At 45.7% G+C, this 18,176-nt stretch overlaps 2 protein-coding genes and 1 non-coding gene across 10 annotated transcripts in view; 1 reads left to right on the top strand and 2 right to left on the bottom strand.

The window, feature by feature from the left end:
- The window catches only part of mettl21a (methyltransferase 21A, HSPA lysine), a 201,695-nt gene that overhangs the window by 120,736 nt on the left and 62,783 nt on the right, over nucleotides 1-18,176 (bottom strand). The gene's annotated exons all lie outside the window — the stretch shown is intronic.
- idh1 (isocitrate dehydrogenase (NADP(+)) 1) lies at nucleotides 1,143-18,117 on the bottom strand. Of its 8 annotated transcripts, none has more exons than XM_061235275.1 (9): nucleotides 18,018-18,117; nucleotides 10,693-10,822; nucleotides 5,586-5,877; nucleotides 5,192-5,294; nucleotides 4,480-4,657; nucleotides 3,389-3,540; nucleotides 3,105-3,245; nucleotides 2,383-2,545; nucleotides 1,143-1,911 (listed from the first exon to the last, which is right to left on the bottom strand). In XM_061235275.1, the coding sequence occupies exons 1-9, from the start codon at nucleotides 18,058-18,060 to the stop codon at nucleotides 1,818-1,820; spliced, it is 1,296 nt and encodes a 431-aa protein (XP_061091259.1). In that variant the 5' UTR covers nucleotides 18,061-18,117; the 3' UTR covers nucleotides 1,143-1,817. The 8 variants fall into 8 exon arrangements, with proteins under 8 accessions (XP_061091259.1, XP_061091262.1, XP_061091266.1 ...); XM_061235278.1 differs by lacking the exon at nucleotides 18,018-18,117 and adding an exon at nucleotides 16,051-16,137; XM_061235282.1 differs by lacking the exon at nucleotides 18,018-18,117 and adding an exon at nucleotides 14,402-14,419.
- Nucleotides 14,522-14,639, top strand: LOC133125337 (U5 spliceosomal RNA). The gene has a single exon (XR_009708414.1). It is a non-coding gene; the product is annotated as a U5 spliceosomal RNA (small nuclear RNA).

Raw genomic sequence — 18,176 nt, forward strand, 5'->3', positions numbered from 1 at the left:
TCCCGCGAGACAGCGCTAGAAGCCACGTCTCCCGTGGGAAAGGCACAGTTTGCGTTTTAATTAAACCACCTTATTTCAGATAAGCGTATCACAGGACATGTCACATTAGTGACAAGGTTGTTTGAGAACGATGTAGCCATGTATTATTATGGGATGGCTGCGCGTTCTCCTGCAGTAGTATAGAGTGTGACTGTACTTTGTTGTACGTCGCTCTGGATAAGAGCGTCTGCCAAATGCCAATAATGTAATGTAATGTAATGACTAAACACACGCGGGCAGCTTTGATAAACTCTTGGGTTTCAGTTATGAACACAAGGAAATCGGAAATCGGCTCGTTTGACCCGTGTAATAGAGCAGTCTGTTATACGGCATGTCTCCCAGGCTGTTCTGGGAAAACGCAGCTTTCCTGGGGAAAAAAAGAAACTCATGAAGATGTTAAACTATGGAACAATTAATTTGTTCCTTAACGCAAACGTCAGTTGTGCTTTTAGCGATGGTCTCTTGGCGCCCCCTTGTGGTTACACATATACACAACAGCTACCCTTTGTGTGACTGGACACGGAGAGAACTGCACCTTTATAAGACAAGTCGGAAAGCGCTAGATTGATGCATTTCTCAGCATGATTAAGAAGTGAACTTAACTTTATACGTTTAAAAAAATAAATGACTCTACATGCTTGAGTAGTTTTGAATGTGATGATCCACAACTACGTCACAATGAAATTACATGGACAAACACACTACCCAATAAAGTCTTATCAAGATACTGCACAAAATGAAAGATGGAGATTCAAACTTATTATTGCTAAAGTTAAACACGGCTTGTGGTGCCACAAATTAAACCACTTTATGAATCAATCTACCACAGTATGTGTGCCAAACAGAGAAAACACAGAGACAGCATCCTCATTCTTCAAAAAGCTATGTTTTATTCAGGAGGCCATCAGCACACTAGAACTGACCCCACAGGCTATTTTCAGTGAGAAACTGTTACACCCCTCCCCCCGCCCCCACTGCCTTCTGGACGTGGTCACAGAAGAGACATAATGGTGCTTCATTAAGACACCCCTAATAAAATTGACGGGGGCATTGAAATTAGGATCGAATAAGCAGCTTACAAACTTCTCACCATTGGACATTGGTTGCATTCCATAATACAACTTTATTTGCGTCTAGAACTCAGTTGCTTTCAGTTGCCAGTAGCGATTGTTACATCAGCATTAGAGTGTGCAGTTAAGGACATTCTAGTCACACATTTGTGACCTCACAGTCGATTGTTATGTAAACATGGCTATTCTTCTTGCGTACAGATACAGTCCTGCTTCAGGGAGGTGGGGGCACATTGTGAACGTACGAACGCTATTATACGTACAAACAAAAAACAATTAGGAAACGGGATACGACAGCAGTAGTGCACAGACAGGAAGGCCCATCACGGAGAGGGGCGGAGAGCGCAAGGGTTTAGAGAATGTTCCAGAACCTTTCCAGATTCCCGGCTTTACGCTGAGCAGCCAGTACATCTCGGCATCCTTTCGAAGTCCTGGCGTTCCCTTCGGAATCACGCAGTCCCAGTCCTCTCCCCCCCCCCGCTGGACACACTCCTGTCCCAGACGGAGCGAGGAGTCCAGTTTCTGACTGGACAGGTTCTGGTGCAGGACGGAACAGACCGCCTGCAGTGTGACGCTACGCAGTGCTGGACAGAAGGGTTTCTACTGCAGGGGTGTGAATTGGTTTGTGATTGTGAGTGTGTATGTGTGTGTGTGTGTGAGTGTGTGTGTGTGTGAGAGAGAGAGAGAGAGACTGTGTGTGGAGAGGAATCAGAGCTTAGGCTGGCTGGACAGTTTAATCTTCAGGTTCTCTGCAAGCTTGTCCAAGAACTCGAAGGTGTTGAGATAATCTGAGCGTGTCACACTGGGGGGAGGGAGGGAAGGAGAGAGAGAGGAAGAATAAAAACAGAAAGGGAGGTTGGTACGAGCCAAGAAACAAATGACATTTCAGGCCAACACACAGGATGTTTCAGTCCTACGTACAGGTTCTTTCCGCTGTATGTCTCATCACTAAGACAAACTAAAGTAATACGAATCCATATGCTGATAAATACAGGTGAGGATGATCCAGAGGATGTTGTTGCTAAGCGCAGATGGAGCTCTGCGGATGTTGTTGCTAAGCGCAGATGGAGCTCTGCGGACGTTGTTGCTAAGCGCAGATGGAGCTCTGCGGATGTTGTTGCTAAGCGCAGATGGAGCTCTGCGGACGTTGTTGCTAAGCGCAGATGGAGCACTGCGGACGTTGTTGCTAAGCGCAGATGGAGCACTGCGGATGTTGTTGCTAAGCGCAGATGGAGCTCTGTGGATGTTGTTGCTAAGCGTGGGGGGGACTCACTTGGGCAGACCCTTGACGCAGGCGGCCAGGTCCTTGGTCATGAATCCCGCCTCGATGGTGTCGATGCAGACGGCCTCCAGCGCCTGGGCGAAGACGCGCAGCTCGGCGTTCTGGTCCAGCTCGGCCCGGTGGGCCAGCCCGCGCGTCCACGCAAAGATGGAGGCTGGCGAGGGGGCGGAGTCACACAGCTCACACACACAAACCGCACAGAGACACAGACCGCCTTACTGAAGACTGGTGTGTGTAGGGGGTGTGTACTGGTCACTGGGCAAGGCTGAGTGACGCGTTTCATCACGAGAGCTTGACAAGTCATTAGAACAAGCAATAAAAAAAGCTCTGCTGGAACAGGGAAGCCTACAGGTTCAGTGCTTATGGCCTCAGGATTGTATGCAATTCTGTGTGTGTGTGTGTTTAGATATACACACAGACACACTTATTTTGTTATGTATAAGTGCGTGTGTCCATATTAAATATGTGTGTGTGTGTATGTATGTACAGTGTGTGTGTGTGTGTGTGTGAGTGTGAGTGTGTGTGTGTGTCTCACCTATAGGGTTGGTGGAGGTCTCCTTGCCCTGCTGGTGAGTGTGTGTGTGTGTGTGTGTGTGTGTGTGTGTGTGTGTCTCACCTATAGGGTTGGTGGAGGTCTCCTTGCCCTGATGGTGAGTGTGAGTGTGTGTGTGTGTGTGTGTGTGTGTGTGTGTGTGTGTGTGTGTGTGTCTCACCTATAGGGTTGGTGGAGGTCTCCTTGCCCTGCTGGTGTTGGCGGTAATGGCGGGTCACGGTGCCGTGCGCTGCCTCAGCCTCCACGGTGCGTCCGTCAGGGCAGATCAGCACGCTGGTCATCATGCCCAGCGACCCGTACCCTGGGGGGAGGGGCAGAGGGCCTGTCACTCAATGCTAAACGCCACATTACAACCGCTCAGCACACGCTGCTAGCCAATCACATCTGCGGCTCCACGGGACAGGGCTCTATCAATAGCACAGGCTCCCGGGACCGGGCTCTCACCCTGGGCCACGGAGTCGGACTGCACGTCCCCGTCGTAGTTCTTGCAGGCCCAGATGAAGCCGCCCTCGGACTTCATGGCCTGCGCCACCATGTCGTCGATCAGCCGGTGCTCGTACCAGATGCCCTGCTCCTCAAACTTTCCGCGGTACTCCCTGCGGGGGGGGGCGGAGGGGCACGGTTACCATGGCACCGCTCAGCGAGACCTCCCTCCGTCTCGCACACAACCGTTATTATTATTATTATTTCTATTGATATTTTATTCCCCTCAGCCACCACTCACATACTGCCCGTGTCGCTGGAGGAGAACGAGGCCTGTGTATTCGGCTGATTAGATAATCGCATGAAGAAGTAGGTGTTCCTAATAAAGTGCTCAGTGAGTGTATGTACAGCCACATCTAAGCCGCTCCAAGCCCTTGAGTATCACCAGTAGAACAACGATGCATCGACGCTACTGTGACATCACAGGGTTCTGGAACGCTTGTTCTGTCAATGATGTCATCGTGTGTTCTGAAGTCATGTGGTGTAGAGGGCGGATGGTCACTGCTGTATTAGCAGTGATCTGATTGGCTGCAGGGGGGTGATTACACCACCGGCTCAGGAACATGACTCAGCGGAACTGTGAGGCTGAGAAACAACACGTATGGCATCACCGGGTGAAAAAACAAACAACCATCAACAGCAAGTTCGGTCCTGGAGGGCCAGTGTGTCACCAGTTACCCTGGCTAAATGAGCTTACTGGCTATATGCACCACCACTGGTTCACTCATATCAGATCACAGTAAAACGTCAAGAACATACAGTCATACAGTCAAGAACAGTCATCCAGGAGCTGAATGTAGTTGAAATGTCAGGAAAGATTACAGATTTTAGGGTCAATAAAACTAATGAGACAAGATGTGAAGGTATGAAGCTCAGAAACAGGACACAGATGTGATATCAGAGCACGCAACAAAATGGAAGCCAGCAGTTACCCCTGATGGTGCAAGAGTGAAAGAGGGAGGGAGGGAGAGAGGCAGAGAGAGAGAGGGAGGAGAGAGAGAGGGAGGGAAGGAGACAGAGAGAGGGAGAAAGAGAGAGAGAGAGATGCCTACTTGTCGTAGATCTCCTGGAAGATGTCCTTGAAGCGGCCGTCATACTTCTTCAGGATGGTGTTCTTGGTGCTGAGGTAGAGCGGCCAGCCCTTGGTCAGGCCCATCTGGAAGGAGCTGTGGGCGAAGTCTCGGATCGACTGGTCCGTGTTGTACATCCCCAGGGCCACGCCCCCCGTGCCTGAGGAGACACCCCATTGGCTCACACGCTGGCTTCATATGTCACGCTCAGCTATGAACTTTCAGCAAATTCATTCAAAAGGGCAGAGCAAGCTGTACAGCAGCCAAGACATTGGGTGCAGTATATGTATCAGAGTTCACATTGTGCAATGTTTGCCCAGACAAGGGGGGAAAGAAATAAAACAGATTTACCAAGACTGGGTAAATCAGCCCTTATGCATTCTGTACTTTCACAATCCCTGCCTTTAAGGGCCAGTTAGCGCTTTACATCCAGAATACCGAGAGAATGCAGGGCCTGTTCATTTCACCCTTTGATGAGTAGGTTTTTCTTCTCAAAATTCTATGTCAGGGTTCTAGAACTCCACTGCTTTCAATTTGCCAGCAGTGACTGTGACATCAGCATTAGAGTGTTCTCCTCAGGACATTCTAACCGTAGCTGTGACCTCACACCTTAACGGGGTTAAGACCAGAGAGTTCTGTGACCGTGGAAGAATGCAGTGTAGAGGCAGGGGAACGGGGTCCCGGGCTTGTGTACCTTCAAAGTCGTGGACGACGTACGTGACGGGGTCCCCAACCTTTGGGGTGTAGGTCATCTCCACCCTCCCCGGGCCAGGCACCACAAAATCTGTGGCCTTGTACTGTGGGAGAAAATACCAGCGTTACTAATGCTGAGGGCAAACAGCACCATCTGGTGCTGTACCTGGTCCTCACTCACTCACTCACTCACTCACTCACTCACTCACTCACTCACTCACTCACTCACTCACTCACTCACTCACTCACTCACTCACTCACTCACACTCACTCCCTCACTCACACACACACACACACACTCACACACTCACACACACACACACACACACACTCACACACACACACACTCACACTCACACACACACACACACTCACACACACACACACACACACACCTGGTCTCCGTGCGCGTGTCGGCCGATGATGATGGGCTTGACCCAGCCGGTCACCAGGCGGGGGATGTTCCGGCAGACGATGGCCTCGCGGAACACGGTCCCGCCCAGGATGTTCCGGATGGTGCCGTTGGGCGACCTCCACATGGCCTTGAGGCCGAACTCGCGCACGCGCGCCTCGTCGGGGGTGATGGTGGCGCACTTCACCCCCACGCCGTGCCGCCGAACGGCCTCCGCCGCCTCCACGGTCACGCGGTCGTCCGTGGCGTCGCGGTTCTCCATGCCCAGGTCAAAGCTGTCGACGCAACGCGGCCGTTTCAATTCACTCATGAATGATTTTTCCCTTTTTCTCCCAATTTGGTCTGATCCAATTAGAGTTCAAATGCCCCCTGGAGCAATGCATTACATTACATTACATTATTGGCATTTGGCAGACGCTCTTATCCAGAGCAACATACAGTTGATTAGACTAAGCAGGAGACAATCCTCCCCCGGAGCAATGCAGGGTTAAGGGCCTTGCTCAAGGGCCCAACGGCTGTGTGGATCTTATTGTGGTCACACTGGGGATCGAACCGTCAGCCTTGCGTGTCCCAGTCATTTACCTTAACCACTACGCTACAGGCCGCCCCAATGCGGGGCTAAGGGCCCTGATCAACACCGGGTGGGTCAACATTGTGACGACACCTGGGCTTGAGCCACCAACCTTCTTGGTGGTTCAAGTCATGTGCCTTAGCCACTCCAGGACCAGGGCAGTAAAGGGTAAATGGTTGGAATTTATATAGCGCCTTTATCCATTCTCATTTACCCATTCACACACACACTCACACACCAACAGCAATTGGCTGCCATGTGAGGCACCAACCAGCTCGTCAGGAGCATTTGGGGGTTAGGTGTCTTCCTCAGGGACACTTCGACACACCCAGGGCGGGATTGAACCGGCAACCCTCCGACTGCTCTTACCGCCTGAGCCAATGTTGTACAACAGGAAAGGGCAAAGTACAAAGACATCATTATAATATTCTAGCTATGGGTGTTTGGTTTCTTTACAGTTCCACGGGTTGGGTCATTAAACATTTAAACGGGTCATTATAAAACCATTCCTGCTCTTAATAACACATACTGTGTCCTCTTAAATGATCTACATCCTTTTTAAAGAAGAATTTATAAAATAAATACAATTATGAGCTACACTGTTTACTTAAAAAAATGGGACAATTACGTTCTTTTATATGAACACAATTGCTCAGAGACAAAGATTTTGTTTCAATAAATGATATTCTCTCCCCCCCCCAAAATAATCCATACAATAATAGTCGACTTTATTAAAAAGGATGACATTATATTAAAAATAAAAACCCAGGACAATTTCCTTTCAAATGTACACACAGGCCCATCCTTTAACATGCCGTTTGCAAAACCAGGACTTCTCAGCCTCCCTGTGCCTGTGTCCTACTGATATGACTTTCCTCTTTCACAGTAGCAGCCTGGACTAACCCTGGGAGAGAAAGCTCGATGTGGTTTCTTCGCCCTCAACAGCACCCTGAGGGCAGACAGCCTTGTTTTGCTCGATGTTACCACTGAAGCGAACTCCGTTCTCCCCTCCAAACTGAGAGCTCTTTACCTTACATTACATGTAATTTGGCAGACGCTTTTATCCAAAGCGACTTACAGTTGATTTAGACTAAGCAGGAGACAATCCTCCCCTGGAGCAATGCAGGGTTAAGGGCCTTGCTCAAGGGCCCAACGGCTGTGTGGATCTCATTGTGGCTACACCGGGGATCAAACCACCGACCTTACTGGTCCCAGTCATGTAGTTAACCACTACGCTACAGGCCGCCCTGAAGTGAAGGGTATACCCTTATATCAGTTATATACCCTTATATCCCTATATCAGTTATACCCTCTAAACTGAGAGCTGGTACAATGGACCCATTTCATTTAAGATTGCCAATCGCACCAACCACAGCACCAAACCCGCCGGGAGTCAGAGCTGCCGTATATCAGGCTGCTCTCTTTTTAAATGTTTTCCCCTCCTGATTGATTAGCAAACACACGGGCGCGAGATTACAACACGAGATTAGCCTTCTGACACGACCATCTGCCCCCAGGGTGCAGCTGAGAAACGGAGCTAACCGTAGATAAAGGCGCACTCGCGAACACTCGCGAAATCGCGTACTCGCGAACACTCGCGAAATCGCGGACTCGCGAACACTCGCGAAATCGCGCACTCGAGAACACTCGCGAAATCGCGGACTCGCGAACACTCGCGAAATCGCGCACTCGAGAACACTCGCGAAATCGCGGACTCGCGAACACTCGCGAAATCGCGCACTCGAGAACACTCGCGAAATCGCGAACACACCGGGAATCCGGCCAGGACACCGGCGTGACACCGGGACTTCAGGCAAGATGTGTGCTCACGCGTTAAATATCCACCGCCAAGAGCGTTTCCTGCGGAACGCCGCTGACTCCTGGGAGATTTCCTCCCCGCAGGTGTCGACAGCGCACGTCACGGTGCGCAGATCTGTGCCAAACACAGCTGTGAAGCGTCGCCCTGCAGGGCACAACTTTAATTAATCAGGTGATGTCACTGCTGTGGTAATTAGGAATAGTCATGGTAGCTGACTGCATTTCCCTGAGACCTTTCCCCCACTCCCCTCCCTCCCCTCCCACCCCCACACCGCTTCAATAAAATGGAGGCTTGTGAGTTCACTTCTAAATGTGGGCCAGAATGTATAATCTGTATTAAACATAACAACAAGAACTGACAGTCTGCAGGCAATGCAGAGATGTGGAACACCTTCGTAACTATGCTAAGATTAGCGTAGTCCAGAGAAGACTGCCGTTTTCAGATTCTGCACACATTCCAGAGGCCAACGCACAGAAACACCCCCCGCAGTCTGAAGTGACCTTGTCTGACCTTCGTCCACACACTGCATTCTTGTGTCGTCTCCCTGGAAACACGCCAAAGGACGTCGAGGTCCAACGAGTGTTCAAAATAAATATCCAGAGAGACTCAAAAGGATCAAATGCCGTGTGCTTAGCCTCAAGTTTAAACCCGCCAGATCACAGAACTGCATTACACCTGGAACGACAGCTTTCCAAACCTACGCAATAAGGATGAGTTGTTCCAGTGGTCTAGAGGTGTAAACCTGATGAGTAAACTCTAGCGTAGCTCACTGCATTTCATCCATTTTGTATTGATGGACACTAGACAAGCCTAGTTAGACTAGCTCTGTACTCAACAGGGTTTGAGCAGCTCAAGCTGTTTTGAAACAGCTGGTAGCTGGATTTTACACCCGGGTAGACTGAGGACTTCACCTAGCCCAGAGGGGAACCCTTTCAGTTTGAGATTAAGATGGACACTACACATTGCTGGGAGTTTAGGTGTCACCATCTTATCACCATTTAAAATCATTTTCAGATCCACAAAAGATTTTTTAAATGCAGTGCATCACTGATTTATTTTTAGAGTATCATTTTTTTTTTTTGGCAGAGACCGTAGGATATAAGAATAAATAAAAACACTCCCACATACCTGCAAGTGTATTACTGCGAGTACATAATGTGTGGGAGTGTTTTTTTTATTTTATTCTTAGAACTTATTTTTCTCTCATCTCCACACACCTGTGATCGGTGGTGGCTGCTGAGCGGAAAATAAAACAGGGCTCAGAACTCCCAACTTTTCACCTGGTCGTGGGATTCCACCCGTTTTTGTTCGTTTTCCTGGATTAACACGAGTGGCAACGATCCGACTAATCCATCGGCAGGCAAACAAACAGCACAACCCTGCAATAAAGGCTAACAAACATTATTATTATTATTATTATTGTCAAAATGACCAAATTGGAGCGCTGCAGATCGTTGCCATGAATACGAATGCGGAGAATGAACATTTTAAAATCATGTCAATAAAATATGCAGTTTTCAAATGCAAATAAGAATGAATGTATTCCTCCCCCCGAGTCTAATCGAGGAGAACTTGCTCTCGCTGATGGCACTCAGTTGACGGCATTGAGTAATTTGTGAGTTTATCGCTGTAATGTTAAATCAAGGAGATTGACTGCAAACCGGTCGAGACCGATAACGATTTCAAGTGGGACATTTCCGCTCTGTCGACCTCCATCACAGCAACCGCTGCTGCCCCGTGACCTTATGAATATATGCGTGCGCAAAGGAGCCTCGCTTGGAGACCGCAGCAAAACCGGAGACCGTTAAAAACGTGCTTTTACACAGGCAGGAACACGTCGACACCGAGACCACTGAGGAAACACGCGACCGCATAAACCAACCAACGAGGTCAAAGGTCAGGCAACTATTATTCTATAGGTTCACAGTGCAACGTTCTGACCAATCAGGAGTGGGAAAGCTACTGCGTGTGATAACCGAGGCCATTACTCAGGATATTACTTTAGTGCTAAAACGCAGCAGGGCACCCACGTTAGTTATTATGTGCTACGCTAGCAAGTCACGCCACCTTTTCCCCAGATGTGATGCTTACTGTCTTTTGCATTTGCACGGTGAGTAAGTTACCAGGCCTGACGTGAACAGTGGACATGGAAATAAAAATTCATTACAAACTTGCAATCAAATTTCAAATTGATTTTTCAGACCGGATATTGTCCAGTCTGGACCCTTACAAGAAATTTGAAACTATTGTAAAACTGAAATCTTTTCTGAAAGAAGCATATTCTGGCAATGTTGGGTCACATGTATTGTCTGCATGTGTGTGTGTGTGTGTGTGGTGGGGGGGGAGCAACATTTATATAGCCACAAACTGAGCCCACTGATACGATTAAAAAAAATAAAATAAAAAAAAACCTGACATCCTGCTCCAAAACTGGAACAGTAACCCTACCAAGCAGAGGAAGTGGGACACATGATGAGTTAACATGCCCACTGTTGTGGCCCTTCTCCACCGCTGTAGCACACCGCACAGCGCCGTGAAACCCAGATCACGGGTTCCGGTCCCCATTGCCAGCAGAAGCACACCTCATGCAATCGCACGGAAAGCAAATCTCCTCCAGAGAGGTGCCGGGAACTAGGGGGCGGAGCTGGCGGTCCTGCCCGTTGCTGATTGGACACAGCAGCCAGAGGGCGGGGCGCTCACCTGTGCAGCTCCATCTGGACGTAGGGGAAGATGAGTTTCTCCTTGATGAGCTCCCAGATCACCCTGGTCATCTCGTCCCCCTGCATCTCCACCACGGGGCCCGCCTGGATCTTCTGGGACATCTCTGCGCCTAAAACAGACACGGGTCCAATAATTTGTTATTTAGTCGATGTGTTTATCCAATTGACCTACAGTTGACTAAGCAGGGGACAAAGCTGCCCTGGTGCAAAATGAGCTGTGTGGATCGTGTCATTGCTACACCAGGGCTTGAACCACTAACCTCCTGGGTCCTAGTCAATCACCTTAGCCACTAGGCTACAGGCTGCCCCAAATTGTGACTACACACTTTTTGGTCGGTGGTTAGAGTGCCCCTTTGACAGACTTTTGGCTGCTTGTCTTTGTATCCTCAAATATAACACTTTTAAAGCTGAGCTACAAGACTAGGCAGTGGAGGGAATTATTCAAAGAATCCACCAAGCAATTCTACCGGTCAACATTATATTACTGTATCTACTTAGTTGTAGGCTTACCGGCAATCAAGTGTGCTTTCAAAAGTTACTGTAGCAGACTTGTGGCATAGATACAGTTGCGACATTTGATGCATTCAATCGTGGGAACAATGTTAACATCAACGGGAACATTTATACAAGGGAAAATGTAGTTGCAAACTGTTGCATAACACAAAACATAACTCCCGCGATCACGAATCATGATATATTGCGAAACTATGCTGAAGAGTGGACAATATAAGGAGAAAGTAGGTGAAAGTTAAGGAAAATATTAAACAGCAATACGTAATTTCAAACACTACCGTTTTAAATTGTATGAAACAATTATACATTTGACTACAATTCTCGACAAACAAGAAAAAACGAAAACTGTTTCACTCATCAATATTTCTTCAAGTACATCACTTAGACTAGTTTTGCTTAGTGTCAGAAGAGGAAACAATTTGAGGCATCAGACAAAAGGGATTACTGATACGTCGAGATCATGCAAGTGTAGTTAGTATATGCTGCAAGGCAGTTAAAATTCACCGTAACTAACGCCTATTGTACCTCAGTTACCTTTGTGTAACAACGAGAATTAATGTTCGTGGAGTGGATGGACGGTTGGATGGTTGGATGGTTGGTTGGATGGTTGGATGGTTGTGAAGGTAGGCTACTTGTCCGGTTCTGAACGGATCTTCAAAGCTCTTTTCCCGTCTCTTGGCAGCGGCAGTTGCATTTAAATAGAGGCGTACCTCTTCCTTCGACTAAACATCCATTCGCTTCGCCGAGACAGTCGCCCAGCCAATCAGGGAAAACCAGGAAACCCGTACAACCAATACAGGGAGCCCACCTCTATCAGCACCGATACATGGCCGGGATTATGTGATACATACACTGCTGCTTCTGTGACCCGAATGAATTCCAGCTACACTGTATACAGCCCGTGCGTTGCCGTGCACTTGTTTGTCGTTCTGGACACCCGGAGTTATCAACAATTTGCTTATTATTGGTTGTAGCCTATCTTGCATGCAGATATACTAATCGGCCTGCGTGTTAGGCCTGCCGAGTTAGCGAAACATAGCTTGCCATAGTTTATTAATTTAGGCATGTAGCCTAGGTACAAATTGCCAATTATTTTCACATACGTAGCTCACTTGCAAAAAAATGCTTACTGACCTCCGAAGCGCAGGCGATGAGCCGCATTGAGCATTTCCGTTACGATTCTGGAGGAGAGGGACGATTAACTTTTCAACTCTTGTCTCCTTAAAATGTGTGTAGTCATAGGGGTAGGGAACCGTTTAGAAGTAGTCCCGTCTTAGCAAACTATTTCCAGCTAAATTAACTGTTTCTACGCCCTCGTAACTATGCTCAGATATACTCGCGAGCCGTGACCGCAATAGCAACGTCGTGTCTTGCCTTTTCGCGAAAGAAAAACACCTCTCCTATCTGCACACTGCAGTTATATCTACAGACCCGTGCTGTCATTCTGGGTCTGCGGTCCGCAGTCATGCCCAATTAAGACGACCGGTTCTTACTCCGGCATATTCATTTTACAACACACAGTACTTCGGATGTCGTGTTAGAATAATCACTACACTGACAGTCGTAATGTTATTATGTTTCCTGCTCAGCGAACTCATTACAAGGAGCAGCCAGCCGTTTAAATGAATAAAATATCTTCCAAAAAATATGAATATTTAGTTTCCCAATGAATCGCATGCATATTTCAGTTCACAAAGGGGCGCTGTGCACATAGCCCAGTGCACTTGGTGGAATAAGGCCGTTATGTCACAGGATAATTTTATGACAATGTAGTGCTGACAGAATCAGACTATGTGTGATGGAAAATTTTGATACTAAGCTGTACCCTAGTCCTTGTCAACTGTGTGCCACGGGGTTTTTGAGTTGAGTCCCACTCCACTTCCTGCTCTGTACTCCTCAAGCAGGACATATTTTTGGCATTTTTTTTTTTTTGTTACATAAAGTGGGGTCCAAAAGTCTGAGGTCTGGGGTTTTCTTTCATATAATGATGAAAGTAAACAGAAACAGCTGAAAGTTACTTCAAAGTTTTGCAATAACTACTTGAAGACCAAAGAGGAGCAAGGAGTGCTACACAATCCACACTCACCTGACCTCAACCCCACTGACAACATTTATGGGAGCACTTTAAAAACTGCCGAAAGCCAAGCATTCAGTAACATCACAAGATGCTCTTTGGAACATTGTCAAATAATGCTGGGATAACATGGATCATCAGGTTTTGCACAAATGTCCATGGCAGATTGATAGCATGTTGCCATTAAAGCAAAAGGGGGGACATACCAAATACTAACAATGTCTGTACTCTTATCGTAATAGATAGTAGCAGCTTTTTTCATTCATAGCTTTTTATTTATAGTTTAAATGTATTTGTCCTCCCATGGTGTGGGGTGTTTGAAAACAAAAAGATTTTGTTTGTCAGCGTGATTTAGCTACAACCATCCAGCAAAGACCGATAAACAGTATTGTCCAGATGGTGACCAGTAACAGAATGTACTCTAATTACTGGGTCTTTGTGGTTCTTTGGCATGTCTCCATAGAGGAACCCTTTTCAGTTCTCTATGGAACCCTCTATCAAAGGTGTGAAAAGTGTGATTGCTTCCAGACAAAGAACCATTTTGCCTGAAAAAGAACCCTTGAACTAGAAAGGGTTCCCCTATGAAATCAAAGGTTTGCTTTTGGAACCATCTTCTTCTAAGATTGCAGCAATTATTGAACAGTTAGACCGTTTTATTTTTAGTTGGAAACGAGCTATGTGACGATTTCAGATTTTAGAGGTAAATATTTTTACTTCTATTTCAAACTTTTAGAAGTGTTCAATGGGGATGTGGAGCAGTATAAGACAATATAGTAGGAGACTGTAGGGGGCGCGTGACCGAGTCACTAAAACGTTAAAAGGAGTTACCGGGCTAACGTCAATTTTGTAGGGTAAACCACGCAGATCTACACGCAGAGACATTAAGCAGATATTGAATACTGAAATTAAAATTATAAACAAAGAAATACAATGCAGAAACAATACATAGCTCTCTCTAACGGGTTAAATTAACCATAGGTGTGACGTCACATTTGTGTAAAAAGCATATGTACCCACAATGCACTCGTGTGCGTACTTATTAAATATTTCGGTTCGTATTTATACTTTAGATAACTATTGTAATGCAAATGCTTCAGCATACCGTAGTTAGAACAGTAGCCCGGTCGGTACTGCGGCCATTGTTTCGGACGTGTATTCCACCCGTCAATGTGTGAAGTGGCGCTTTTGATCCGGCCGATTAGCAAGTCGTTAGCACCTCAGTACACTCTGGTTTCTCTTCAGATCGTATAAATCTTTCGCCTTTTACTAAAGATTTCCGTGGAGAGGAACATTTATGAGTATCAACTAATTTTTTGTTAGCCCTGCCTTACGGCGGGGCTTCCCATATTGGTTACAAAAACAGAATTTTTTTAGCTTTAATGAATATGCGTTACCCTGCGAACTACTTTTGAGTTGGTCAGGCAGTTATTTTCCACGTAAGCTCATTGGATGTCTGTCACAATGTGACATTTATAACTACTAACTCTTCAATGTTACGCCGACTTTATGTCGGGGCTTCCCGCTCGCTCCAAATGAAAAGCACGCTTGATTACCGGCATTTTACTCGCGTGGCGTGCTGTTATATTTTGGCAGCGTTAATCACGCATGTTTGCTACGTTAGATAACGCTACAATTTCAATTGCCTAAACAGTCGAGGCTGCCACTGAATTGTGAATGTACATATTGCGATACTTCATGAAAACTAATAAATAAAACATGCACGTGGTTTCGCAGGCCAGTTCCATGGAGCGCAAACAATAAAATAAATATGCATCAATATGACCTGCTCCTCTAAACCCAATAATTCTCAAACTGAGTCCTGGGAGGCCCCTGTAGACGGGGTTTCATTCTAACCACAACTACAGTCTGATATTTGAACAAACCGTTAAAAATGCTTAATTCTTAAATGTTTCATGTTTTGAGGGATTATTTAACCCCACGAGAAACATTGTCAGAAACCGCTATGCATGCCACGAAGAATAAAAAAAGCCTGATATCTGTTTCTTCAGATTATGAGCGGAAACAGAAATGTGCTCTTGTACATTTGACTGTAGTAGATCAAAGACAGATCAGCAAAAATTTAAATGAATCTGTTTTTTTCCACTATTTAAGCCTGCTTCTCAGTCTGTTTATTTTTTTGAGTGGGAAATGTCCTCATTATTTCAGATAGTAAATATTTTATAAGTGAATACGTGCTCAAAAGGGATAGCTTATGTGTATTAAGGTGAAATAATAGAGACTGACGGTAGGGGGCGACTGTGTAACAGACGTTAAAAATAGCAAATAGAGCAATATAGCAAACGTTATATGGGCAAACGTTACTGAGTGACTGGGTAATTTTTGGTAAGTAAACAGTGCATATATACTCTTTGCCAATAAGCAGATATCGTTTGTAAAATAAAGAAAAATATTACCCACGGTGCACTCGTATGCGTACTAATTAATTGTTTCGGTTCATATTTACCCTATTGTAATGCAAATCCATTCAACATACCGTAGTTAGAACAGTAGCCGGATCGGCCACTGTTTGCGTTGTTTCGGATTGTATTCTACTCGTCAACGTGTTAAAGTGGCGCTTTTGATATGGCCGATTAGCAAGTCGTTAGCACCTCAGTACACTCTGGTTTCTGTTCAGATCGTATACTGACTCGCGAACGACTAAACCACTTGTTCTAGGAATGCTCCGTGGTCAGACAGGTCCGGGGACTTGTTTGTTTCTCTATCCTCCAGAGCAGGTAACAAAAGTCCAACCTCACGGCTCAGTGTGTCCTCTGCGATCCACCGGGTGGTTGCATGTCGATCCAGCGCCAGTGGAGGATCAACATCACCAAGCAGGCCCTGTGGGATGCGAGGACCTTTAGGGTCTCCCGAAAGACATCCGTAGACCTGGTCGTCCTCCTCCAGGACGGCATTATTGTGGACTATTGTGGGGTGGATCATTGGAAGGAATTTGTTATATAGTCCACAAGGGACACACAAGCCTCTCGGGACAGTACACTCGAGCACTTTACTATTTGCCCTTTGGGATTTTTTAATCCACCTTCTGTTCCTTTGTATTTCGTAATTGATTTTGTTAAGTTTTGTAAAGCCTAGATTTTCTTATTTGTAATTATTTGTTAAAACACCTTTGCTTATGTTCGTTTATTTTTCATTAGTTAAAATATATACAAGATGTTTATGTTCAGTTATAGTGTTTGTTTCTATGTTTAAATGATTATTTGGAGTTACTGAGTGTGTTTTAAAAAGAAAAAGGTTTTAAACTGTAAACAACTTGTTAAAACCCATTTTTACTAAAGATTTCCACGGAGAGGAACATTTACGCGTATCATCTCATTTTTCGTTAGCCCTGCCGTACGGCGGGCCTTCCTATTCTGGTTGAAATGAGATGCACTTTTTTTTCGGTCATGTTACTTCTGGCCCGTGTGTGTCAAATCTATAATACTAGTGCTAGATTACGTTAATGGGACGTTTGTGAATATTTTTGTTTGTACCGCTGAAGGCGAGGTGCCATCCGTAAAGAAAAATACAATTAATTCCTGGTATTTTACGTCGTGTGTTGTTACATTTGGGTATATCGGTTGTTCAAAGCTCGGTCCTTGCTGGCTTTCATTCCAACTGCTATCCCAGAATTTTAACACGCTGTTGATTTTTTCCTAATTTTCGTGTACTCGTGATTATTTGCTCCCTTAGGCCACATTTTGTCAGAAATCGTTATGTCACGTAGACAAAGAGTCTCATATTCATATTGTGCGGTTACATGAAGATTTTTTACTTTAAATTAAAGACAGGCGAATCAACAGGTTTCTAATCGGTGACAGTGTGAACAGCTGGCCATGAAATCTACCAATTTGTTAGATAATGAGCAGTATAAATACAAAGAAAATGATATTGAGCCAAAACTGCATTGGTGTCTAATACAGAGGGACGTTGTGAAATAACCTAATTAGGAGCCTATTGGTTCACCTTTATCAGTTAAAAAATGTTACCACATTTTATGTAATTGTTTGAAATAAGCACACCATGAACATGCATGAACTTTTATTCTTCCTAGGCATAATATGAGGGTAAATATTCACTCCAATCTTGGCAAGTAGCCTACCTAATTTGGCTGTAAAAATGTGTTAATTATGGTTTTCATGTTCAGAAGGATTATTTGCACCCATAAGCCCCATTATGTCAGATATAGCTTAGCATGCCATGAAGAGCAACACTTCCATATTCCATATTGTGCTATAGTGAAAACAATTACATAACGAGAAGATTTTTCTTACCTTATGAAATTAAAGATGGTCAATCAACAGGCTGGCCACTAAAACGAACAATTTGATAGATAATGAAGGGAATGTAAACACGTGCCTTCAACAACCTAATTAAGAGCGTATTTATTAACTTTGTTTTTTTTAAACCTCTTTTTGCGCGATCTCTTGTAAAATAGCACAATGTGAACACAAGGTAGGGCTGTATATAGTTAAAGATACTGATAGATAATTATTTAAAGATATCTTCTTTTTTTTTAATTTTTTATTAAGCATTAGATTCTAAAAAAAAACCAATTTGAACAATTGGGACTTTTCTTCATAGCATGCATAGCTATTTCTGGCAGATTTTCTGGCAGTAAGCTCAGGCCCCCAGGGGTCACCTTCCAGGCTGATGGAGAGGGGAGGGTGGGGTGGGGTGGGTGTTTCTCCAGACTGGAGGTCTGCAACTCTGGTCCTGACCTTGACTGAACGCTGCCCCCACAGATGCACTGATTCTGGGCATGTACAGCACAAGGTCTGGCTGTGCCCTGTGGCCTGGGAGGTCTGGTCTGGTCTGGGGCCTGGTTTCCTCTCTTTCCCTAAAAAGGTTTGCTGCCAAGGTCCTCCCTGATTGAATGT

Source organism: Conger conger, chromosome 3 (genome assembly GCF_963514075.1).
Source record: "Conger conger chromosome 3, fConCon1.1, whole genome shotgun sequence".
NCBI lineage: Eukaryota > Metazoa > Chordata > Actinopteri > Anguilliformes > Congridae > Conger > Conger conger.